The sequence below is a fragment of the Parambassis ranga genome, chromosome 4 (assembly GCF_900634625.1).
Source record: "Parambassis ranga chromosome 4, fParRan2.1, whole genome shotgun sequence".
Lineage (NCBI taxonomy): Eukaryota > Metazoa > Chordata > Actinopteri > Ambassidae > Parambassis > Parambassis ranga.
This window is the reverse complement of record NC_041025.1, coordinates 1,551,288-1,562,236: the sequence shown is the minus strand read 5'-3', so window position 1 is coordinate 1,562,236 and position 10,949 is coordinate 1,551,288. Positions and strand designations below refer to the sequence as shown.

Sequence of the window (10,949 nt, the reverse complement as noted above, 5' to 3'; positions counted from 1 at the left end):
ATTGTTACTGGACTCAAAGTGCACTGTGGATGTGGTGTTGGTCCCATTAAAAATGATATTTAGAAAAGGCACATCTGTGAGTCAGAGTTCTGTTTATTCAGGTTATGTCTCTACAGTGTGCATGTGGAAAAAAATACAACAGATTTCTATGTATAACCTTTAAGTGGATCTTCATTTTAATACTACAACTAAATGACAGACAAACAATGTCACATGAAAAAGTATTACAAGAGCAGTTAAAAGATTTAAGAGGTGCAACCGTGTCCTTTTGCCCTAACTGCTCAGTTCACACAAATCCTTCCTTCCTCTTCCTCTTCCTCTAAAAAAATGTATATATAAAATATGGTGGAGTGATGCACTCCACCATATTTTATATATACATTTTTTTATAAGTAGTTTTTGTTAGAAGCCAAGAAATATCATTAATAAGACTCCTGACAGCACACACAGTGAGCAGTAACCATTAAACCTGTTTCTTCAGCAGAACACAGTTCCACAGTAGCATGTGTGGATCAGTGAGATGGTATCATTTCTGGAAAACGGTCATCGACATTTACAAGAGAATTATTTTTAAAAGTAAACTGAAAGAAACTGAGCTATCTCAAGTTTGGTAAATCAATTCTTCCCCAAAGAAAAAACAAGTTTTTTTTTGTCTTTTTTTAAAACACAAACAAAAGCTTTCTTAAATGGTGAGGTACAGTCCTCCAATGTCCCTGTAGGGTCCACTGTGTTTCTTGTGTGCTGACTGTGATACTTATGCATTCACAGCTTGGACAAACTTGCCCAGAAAGTCAGTTAGCACTGTGTCATAGATGTAACATGTGGCAGTATGTTGATGTTGTCACTGTGTTGCCTAAGGAGAGAACCAATTTGGGACTGACACTGGAATCCTGAATAGAAAATAGTTGGTGGTGACAGGAAAGATGAGCAGGCTGTTGGACATCATGAGACCACATCAGTCCACATCAGTCAGTTGAAGGGGGCTCCTGGGGTTCTCTATTGACTGTTTCAATAACAAAAAGTGGACATTTATTACATTTTAGTAGTGAGTTATGGTAAAATGTGTCATCATTGAGACATTGTAAATGCTTTTTATGTACCTTCTTCTCTTGCTTTCATGCGGGCAACAAAATTGTAGCTCTTGTTCCTGCGGTAGTTCTCATAGGGGTCATCCAGTGACACCCCCACACCTTTGTACTGGTCCCATTTATCCCTGACATCTCCTCCTTTAATTGGGTCCTGGATGCCCTGTTCTTTGGCCCCCAAACCCCCTGAACCACTCCAACCTACAGCAAACATAACAAAGTAAGACCACACGAAAACTGAATAGGCAATCTAAATGACGGAATAAAACAGAATAGGCATACCCATCTTCATCAGCAGCTGATGGCCCTTGTTCTCCTCTCCTAGCCGGTTATCTGCAGACAGTTTGGAGGAAGGTGTACCCAGCGCTGCTGTCGAGCTGTGACATGCAGAATAGGTGGTTATCCATTGTAATAAATAAAGAGGACCTCTGGAAAGAATCTTATCAAAGACCACCAGGTAAACATACGGAGGGGAGGAGCTCCGGGACTTTGCGCCACGGCGTCGCTTGGTAGGTGAACGTGAGCGAGAGCGGGATCTGGATCTGGAGCGACTCTGAGATGATCGGGACCGACTTCTGGACCTAAAGAGAGACAGCATGTTGAGCTGGATGTATCAGGTTTAAACAGTAAGCAGGCTGCTGAAACACAGCAGCAGATTTATTACTGCTCAGAGGTCACGACTGATTAAGCAGATGTGACATCATTAGAACAATTACAGTCAGTCAGGAAGGTATAATACAGTCTGTGTGATTGCAGACCTAGATCGTGAGTAGGAGCGGGACCGGCTGCGGGAACGAGAGTGAGACGATCTGGACCGTGACCTGGAGGACTTTGAAGAGCGAGAGCTGGAATGAGACGAAGACCTTCCTCGGCTTCGAGAATGACTCCTGGAGCGACTGCCTCCACCACGAGCACTGAAAGATTATAGACGGAGTTAGGAGGGGGACAGGAACAGGAGAGAGGATGACGTGATCAAAGAGAATGGTCTTGTTGAGGCGGAGGCTTACCTGTTTCGTTTCTCCTGTCCCTTTTTCCTCCTGGCTCTCATCTTGGCTCTGAAGAACTCATACAGTCCATTCTGCTCCCAGCCCTCACTGATGGAGCAACCAACCTCAGTAAACTGTACACTCCATGATCAACAACAATTTCTACACAAGTACTGAATACAATCTGATGATTTTATGGCCCTCCTTTGCACACAGCTAATATTGTAATTAGAAAAATTTATGATTAAAACCTTAGTAAAGTTACAATTTTAATTTCTTGTTGAGGTATGTGTACCTGTTCCGAGGCCGATCATGGGATGGAGGGCTGTAGAAAGCCTCCACAGCAGCCAGCAGCCGATCACTGGGTGGCATAGGAGGGGGTAGCCGGATGTCTTTTGGGTCCAGAGGTTTATAATCATAGTCCTCAAGCTGTTGAGGAGACAAAACAAAGAGGTTTATGTCTTAGTGTTTTATGTAAATTTGTTGACTATGTACCAAATTCCTGCCAAAATCTAGAAGCAGTTGGTCTGTGGTGGTGGTACTACAGATACTACAAATGTGTAAGAACTTGTGTATAAAATATTTAGCTTTTGGGTCACAAGATCCAGAAAACTTTACAAACTTTACAAACATCCACAAGTGTGTAAACAGTGCTGTGGAGTATTCAGAAAAATTATTTAGACAGTACAAACACAAGCATATTTAAACATGTACTAAAATAAGAAGATGACCTACTTTGACTAGTGGGGCCATTAGACCAGCTGGCAGGTCAAAATAGGGTACATTTGGCACCAGGCTGGGGTCATCTTGAACTGGATGGTGCCGTTGACGCATGTGAGGTGAATGTCCATTGAAGCCATGTGGTGGTGGCCCAAAATCTGGGTGCTGGCCTCCTCCACCCCAGGGAGGATGATCAGCTCCCATACCTGGAGGAGGGAGTCTCTGATTGGGATGGTGGTGAGGAGGGGGAGGAGGGGGAGGAGGAGGAGGAGGACCCGGCATGTCTGTCAAACGGAGATAGATGTGGTTTTTACATACACAGTAGAAATATTTTAATAGTCAGTTTAATAGTGCCTCTGTCTGCACTTACCTCCAGGGAATTCTCCCTGAGCATAGTCGTAGCGATGTGGGGTATATGGGGGTCTGTCATAGTGGTGTCTAGGAGGAAAGTCTTCCTGCATAAAACGTGGGGGGAAGCGGCCAAAGTTGTGTGGTGGTGGAGGAGGCTGGTTGAATGGAGGTGGCTGCTGGTGGGGAGGAAAGGGTCCTCTAAAATGAGGAGGTCTCTATAAAAGACAAACATCACAGTCACTCAAGTGTGCAGGAGGGTCACACACTTCAAAGTTCAAAGTCAAACAAGGATATACTGTAATATTAGACTGTGAGGGTAATACATCAAAATATATATCCTAATCACAAGCACACAACTCTAAGAACATCAGTTTACACTAAGTGACTTGCCTGCATACGTGGAGGAAAAGGGGGCTCCCTTTGACCCCAAGGAGGCTGGTCAGGCTGATTCCCCCATGGGGGTTGCTGTTCATATGAGTTCCAGGATGGAGGGCCTGGGTCAGACCCACCTGGACCACTCCAAGGGCCTCCTTCTCTTGGAGGACCACCGCTCCATTTCCCTGGATCCCTCTGTTCATTCCACATGCCTTCATGACTGTTCCAGGGAGGGCAAGGAGGGGGCTGGTTTGGGTCAAACGGAGGCTGGGAAAGGACAAGTCAGAAAGGCTGTCACAAATACACTGCACAGGCACTTACGAAATATGGAGAGAAACATTTAGAGATGGTCAGAGTAGAACCAGACTACAGCTACCTCCTACACATTTAAATGTTATGATTCATCAGGCAAAAAGCCCACAGTTCCACAGTTGCTGCTGAAACAGGCCTCCTGAAATAAAGCTGAAATAAGCAGAGGACACGCTACAAGATTGTTTGCCAGATTTAATCCACAATTCTGACTTGGGAAAAGTTTGCACTGGTTGGGGACAGTCAACATAGGTAGTTGGTGTAAAAACTCTTTTAGTGTGTGAAGACACAAATCTGCAAGTGTGTGACGGAACCAGACCCGACCCAACCTCAAACATCAAATATCATGAATTAAAAAGTAAGCTTAGCACCAAAACCACATTCATGCCACATCATGCTGAGATGTGAGATCATGTGGTACAAATATGAACAAGAGGAAAATACTACCTGGGGCATTTATTCATAAGATATAAATATACTGGTAGAGACATACTACCACTATAATTGTACCATATATTAACTCTCCATCTTGCATATTTACAGACCAGTGATACATAAAAGTTTTTGCATTTATTGATTTTCGGCCATTTTTAGGCATTTATCATGCCCAAACTTTTTGATTCTATGGGAAAAGTTAGCTCTATGCAGATATCCAGATTCCTACATGCAACAGAGGTCATGCAGTAAAAGCTTAAACTTGGCTGAAAGCAAAAAGACCAAAAACTACGAAAAATAATGACATTTCAAAGTGGTTACATTTACAAACCTAAAACTCTGGATTTCTCCATAACATTGATACATCAGTTAATTTTTTTGAAAATATCTGAGGGGGTCATCTGGCTGATGAACCCGACGCTGGATATTTTCACATGGAATGACTGAATTTAGTGTTAACGCAAGCTAGCAAGATGGCCCAATTTTGCGATGTTTTACAGTAGAGAAACATGGTATTACATCTGTGAATAGAGTGGCATACTTGCCAATACCGATGTAATTGCCCCTACAAACAGACACAAGCAGATATTTACCGGCTGGTTGGGGTTCCAGGGGCCCATGTGCTGGGGGTCATACCATCCAGGTTTATTGGAAGGGATATCTGAAGGCCCACTGGGGTTACTGGGGTCTTGTGGTCTGGATGAAGCTCCATCAAAGTCCCCTGGAGGTGGACCCAACATGGGAGGCTTCACATCGCCTGCACACATAACAAATAACATATCCAAGAGTAAACAAACTTCAGGTCCAAACCTATAACACAGAATGTTTTAAGATGTGACTGTGTTATTATTAATGTTTCAGGCTGTGCTTCCTCGCACCGGGTTGTGTAGTCATGGCAGGGGTCTTTTCAGGCTCAGTGGGGTTAGCTAGCTGTCCTACAGGTGCAGGCTGTGCTTGTGGTGGTGGCTGCTGCTGCTGCTGCTTCAGACTTGCAACAAACTCGTCATGCTGGGTCTTCAAAGACTGAATCTGCTGCTGGAAGGCAAGCTGGATAGGCTGCACCACCGCAGCATACTCCGTTATCAGGGACGCCTGAAAGGCAGGGGGCAATGGAAGAAGATTATTACCACAGATTACATTTTGCTACATGGCCACAAACAACAGGATATAATAATGTAATAAGATAACATACTCACAAGACTAGGACACACAGACAACCAAAAAAACCTGAAAAAGTGTCAGTGCTTTTCCACTATATAAAAATGTGCTTAAGTGAGATCTTGACTACATTAGCCAATTTTACTAAAAAGTAAGAAAGTTACAGCTGTCATGCCATTATTGTTAAAAATCTGTCTTTACTGTTTAACAATTGATGCATATCAGTCTTACAGCTGAAGGTAATATCACCAAACAGGAGCTGCAACAAAGACTGACAGCTGAAGAAGATAAAAAAACGTTTGTCCTTACACTTACAGGGCATTTGAGCCTCACGCTGAGCCCACTCACCTGGTACTGTCCAAGGCCCAGTGCTGGATTCTGGAGCTGCTGGATGGTCTCCTCGTCAAAGTACCCATTCTTTTCCCATAGCTGCAACAACTGGGAAGGGAGAATCAGAAAGAATAGCCTTTTGTACATTTTTTGTACATTTGTACATTTGGAGCGGGCCTTGTATGTGTAAACTGTTTATTACCCTGGTGATCTTTTGCTGCTTCTCCTCCTCCACAGCTAAAAAGCTGGTGCAGTAGATAGGAACAACAACTTTTTGTAGCGCTGCCAACAAATCCTTCTGCTGCTTCCTCTGACTGAGAAATCATTTAAACATATATTATCATTCATAATCAGATCAAAACCCTACAACTACTGCCATCTAGTATACGCTCCTTTTCAGGATAATTCTATGATTATTCTGATGACCATGTTTATGAATGTATTTAGATTTACATACCAGTGATGAAGAACGTCATTGGTCAAGTAGATGAGGTGTAGACGGAGCTCAAAATGTGCTGTGTCAGCAGTGATGCGGTTACAAAGGTGTGATGTCATAAGCTCGCAATGCTGCGGACCCTTGGCGTTGTTGAACATCCAGTTCTTACCAGCCTGAGATGAAGACAAACAAGAGTAAGATATAGAGCTCTTTTTAAGGCTTAACAAAAACCGACTAACGTTAAATTCCACTTACAGAAATAGCATCTTTGGTGCAAGTGTCTATGATCGGCTGAAGCAGGTTGTCAAACTCTGTGATGTCCAGCTGGGTTTCCACAAGCAGTTTTTGAGTCTGCTGCTCCATGGCCAAAGTGATGGCAGCCGTCACCTGCTCCTACAGTAAGAAAAGCATTTACAAAGGGTTTTCTGGTCATTGCTCAATCGGCTTCTGATGTTGTGAAAACTAAACTAAAATGATCTCACTCACATGTGTTTGCCCCTTGCCATTTTAGTATTGTGTGTGTATTCACAGAATTTCAGTTCCTCTGCAAGTTCGAAACTACTTTACCTGTCTGAGTGAGTGCAGATGCTGCTCCTGCTGTTGGAGATTCCACTGACTCTGCTGAATAAGCTCGTCCATAGAGGGACCGGTAGGCAGAGAAATTGGAGGTGGAGCAATCATTGCGATCGGTGGAGGAAGGATGTCAACAACATCTTTGGCACCCGGGTTGTACATATCTGCAAAAACAACAGGAGAAAACAGGAAGGAATTAGAGCATTTGAAAGCAACCAGTTTTATTAAATGTGTGGTGTTCAGGCCTGCTGACATGATGCACATGACCAAAGACAATGAAGTATTTCATCATGTACCAGGCAGATATTGTCATTTATCTACAAAAACTGTCAAAGGGACCTCCAATGGTCAAACAAGATATGGCTTACATACAGCAGGCAGATGAAATGTTCCAGTAACAAAGCAGAAGAGCTAACAACCTTTCAGGACATGCAGCCCCTTCTTAACACCCTGACTAGTGCAGAAACAGCTACTGCTCCAAAAAAGCAAATCGCAAACTACAGAGAACTTAAATACCACCACATACTACCGAGAGTGTTCCTTATTAACAGTATAGTTGGTGTACATTTTTGTAGTCTTATTTTATCTCAGAGCTCCTCAACACTGATGCATTTTCTAAATAATCCTGGTATATTTTTACTACTTATAGTAATGTCGTAGGATGTGTAGGTTAAAAAAAAGTATGATAGCATTTTTCCAGCTGGGGTAAGTATGCAGTACAACATTTTGGGAACTGGACTGCCCTCAACTTGCAAACCATTTTCTGGGATGCAGTGTCAACAGAATACAGTGATGTGAAAAGCATTTAAACCTTTTTTTGACAGCATAAAAGACAGCCACTATATAATCTTAATTCTATAAAATAAAGTAGCATAGATGATTCTCACTCACTGTATTCTGTTTTAATAGCATATTACACAGCATAACACCATCCATCCAGATATGGAATATTCAATAAACAACACGTGGGTGTTCCTAGGCTCCTTCATATGATCCGTCTGATCAAACCTGGCACTTTCAAGGTAGAGGATAAAGCACATTGTCATCAGCACCAATAAGATATGGCAGAGATATCTTTTTCAAACTTTTAAACAAATTCAATAAATAAATAAAACATGGAAAAAAATGCAACTGACAATAAACCAAAAGGCACAGAAATAGTAATGGCCTGCAAAAATAAAAATGTGATTTTCTAACTGGCATTTCCAAATCATCTGACAAATTTGGTTCCAAATAAATACCTTCAGATTTATACTCTTCCCCATCGTGGGTAGAGGGATCTATGTGGAGAAAAGCAAGTTTAATGCATTTCACTGATAGTATATGACTGACAGAAGACCTCCATGTAAACCTTCAAAAGCAGCAAGTTGTATTTATTGCGCATGTGTACAGTATCGTAGAAAGTCCCTGCTGGATTACCTAAAAATAAACAATCAGCTATAAAACTATAATTAAATATAATTAAACTAAAATTTGCTTCATAATATTGAAAAGCGCCACATATTTTCTTCCCTTGGCCACATTTATGAGTTCACCAAAACATGCTGCTCAGTTTCCAAGAGGTTTCAGCTGTCACTTAGGGGAAGAGGGATTTTGCATAGGGCTGGGTATTGTGGGTATGACCAATGAATTTGGTTGAGAAGACCTAATACACATCTTCAAAAAATAGTCTGCATTCTTGTAAACAGGGATGCTTTAAGCTGTTGTGATCATTTTAGTTATCTAGAGATGAGCTACATATATACATTCTTGCCAGATTTAACTACACTGGGTAGGTGTAATTGTTTACATATTTCCTGTATGATACCTCGGTGGACCAACAAGTTTTAGCCCCTTTACCAGGAAAGAGATTATTATAAACTACTAATTGGCTATTACCTTTCCCAAGCACAAAAATGGCAGTTGCTCTATTTTATCGAGTGTCTCTATTGTTTACTCCAGAGAGCACACATGCAGAATTGAGTGTGTATGATCTACATGGCATGCAGGCGATTTTAATTTTATTATATCCAAAGAATCACACCCAGCCCTGATTTTGATTAAAAAAAAGACAGAATGTAAATTAGGTGAATTCATCATTGCAAGCTCATGTTCAATCAGCTCCATGTTGCTCAGCTATGAACACATGGTATAGAGATGGAGGCAGTTTTTTTTTGTGTAGCTGCTCTAACGCTGAACACAGCTGACACAGCAGCAGGCATTATGAGTTACCCTCTGCTAGCAGCAATAAAGTAGCGAAAAAAAGCTCCTTTCTAGAGCGTGCCCCAGTAACATCTCAATCATTCCAACATGTAGATGTTACTAAGGTGGGCTCTGGGTGCCAAAAAACAATAAAAACCCCACTCTGTGACAGGATACACATTATTGCTATGATGTTGGACAGTTTAATCAGCACCTTCTCAGTTTTTTTTTCTGCATTTCAGTTATATATGTCTTCAAACATATTTAACAGAAGGCAAGGCTTGAAATTACAGCGGCATATTGCATTCACTTGAGTAAAAAACAAAAACTGTTTTTCAGTAGGCATGTGTATTTCTGCTGTAAACATTTTAACAGTCTATGGGGACCGACTAATTGTAATTAGTGGACTCACAGGCAGCGTACCAGTCCGCGGTTGTTCAGACGAAAAGCAGTCTGATCTAGAAGTGACCTAATATGGCATGTTGGATGGAAATAACATGATGCATTTGAAAAGCACTCATGCTGGCTATGTGGTGACTCAAGAGACAACAGAAACAGACAGAAAGAATGTTTTCTCATATAAAGAGATATTTTTTTCTTTTCTAAACAGAACAAATGGTTTTCTTGTAAAAACAAGCAATGCTTCTTATAAAATCAGAGGTTTTTTTTACTCAAGTGAATTCAATACACTTCTGTGTAATTAACATTCCAACATCATAAAAATGTCTATGTATCCTGTTTTTATGGTGGACTGTCCCATTAACTACATACGCTGCTGTTGCTCCATAGCAAGCTTGTACTTGTAGTAGCTGAAGTATTCTCCTCCAAAAAGGAAGGAAAACTTAGGGTTGTCCTTCTGCTTCTCCATTGTCATCTTTTCAAACTCCGGCCCGTTTCGAGCAACAAACTGGGCCAGTTTGTCGATCACATTCCTCAGCTCTTGATCTGGCCCCGAAAAGAGGAACAGAAGAAAATAAAAACAGTCAGGGACAATTATATTGTTAAATATGAGCACAAAGCAAAAGTCAGCTGATATGTAAACGACACAATAACAACAATTTTCTTAAAGAACTTGAGCAACTTTGTAGTCTCTCCAGTATTGTTATTATTGTTCATTATTTATGCTAAAATCAAAGCAAAAAAAGTTTAATCTAGAACAGAATTATACCAACTTTGTAATAACTACAAATTATTGTAGTTAAATTACAAAGTTCAGCAGTATTGTCGATTCAGATGTGGGTTGGTCTCAAGTGTCAGGTCCAACGCAATGTAGGTGAGTGTAATTCGACTCGCATTACACATTGTTGCTAAGACATTTATCCCATATGAATACAAGAGGCCATGAAAGTAAGCTAAAAACATGCTCAACAATACCAGTGTTCTCATTAGTGCTTTGAAAATAGTTGCGGGAGAAGACTACGTGAACATGTATCCATTGGCGCGCTACTAACGTTAGCCAAAATGCTAAATACATTGGTTAGCTATGTAGCAAGGAGCATGAGTGCTAGCGTTACCGTTCAATGAAATCATAAACTGCTAGAGTGCTGCTCACCTTCGGGGGGATTGGGGATATCCATGATTGCCTTCTGTTACAGTAAACAGTCAACATTAATATGTGGCCTAGATATCGTTTAACCCCATCTGTATTTCATTGAAACATTTTAAAGCATTCACCCACAAAAAAGCACTCGCATAGTCACCGGAAGTACTACCACTAAACGGAAGCATTCCGCATTTCTTCTTCGATGTTTTTTGTGACTCGTAAAATGTACTGTTTTACTGCCACCTATTGGTGCTTAGACTCATACAAAACAGTTAAAAATTAGCTTCACCTTAGATTAACACCGACATTTTTCTTTATTGACGTATTTTATTATTGCTGATTGCTACTGATTTTCAGTATCTTTTACCTTATAGTGAACTACGTTTCTGTCGCCACATTAATTGCGGATAAAAGGTAACTGTGGCTATAACCTAATAATTTTGTTGGCATGTTTCTGTGGCACTCTG

At 41.1% G+C, this 10,949-nt stretch overlaps 1 protein-coding gene across 3 annotated transcripts; it reads right to left on the bottom strand.

Moving 5' to 3' along the window:
- Positions 1 to 362: 362 nt before the first annotated feature.
- cherp (calcium homeostasis endoplasmic reticulum protein) lies at positions 363 to 10,648 on the bottom strand. Of its 3 annotated transcripts, XM_028403713.1 has the most exons (20): positions 10,492 to 10,648; positions 9,711 to 9,884; positions 8,000 to 8,038; positions 6,753 to 6,922; positions 6,441 to 6,578; positions 6,207 to 6,358; positions 5,952 to 6,063; positions 5,768 to 5,857; positions 5,140 to 5,353; positions 4,855 to 5,018; positions 3,533 to 3,784; positions 3,162 to 3,357; positions 2,807 to 3,075; positions 2,367 to 2,500; positions 2,093 to 2,179; positions 1,844 to 1,999; positions 1,553 to 1,666; positions 1,368 to 1,462; positions 1,101 to 1,286; positions 363 to 1,003 (listed from the first exon to the last, which is right to left on the bottom strand). In XM_028403713.1, exons 1-20 carry the CDS (start codon positions 10,514 to 10,516, stop codon positions 966 to 968), a joined length of 2,805 nt encoding a protein of 934 aa, XP_028259514.1. In that variant the 5' UTR covers positions 10,517 to 10,648; the 3' UTR covers positions 363 to 965. The 3 variants fall into 3 exon arrangements, with proteins under 3 accessions (XP_028259514.1, XP_028259515.1, XP_028259516.1); XM_028403714.1 differs by lacking the exon at positions 8,000 to 8,038; XM_028403715.1 differs by lacking the exon at positions 10,492 to 10,648 and having other exon boundaries at positions 9,740 to 9,854.
- Positions 10,649 to 10,949: the final 301 nt, after the last annotated feature.

Bases quoted from the DNA above. Each gene is read 5' to 3' on its own strand.
- cherp (XM_028403713.1), bottom strand. From the start codon at position 10,516: ATGGATATCCCCAATCCCCCCGAAG. The intron at 6,359-6,440 runs GTAAGTGGAATT...TCTTCATCTCAG, and splicing joins GCACCAAAGATGCTATTTCT to GCTGGTAAGAACTGGATGTT. The intron at 5,019-5,139 runs GTGCGAGGAAGC...TTATGTGTGCAG, and splicing joins TGCCATGACTACACAACCCG to GCGATGTGAAGCCTCCCATG.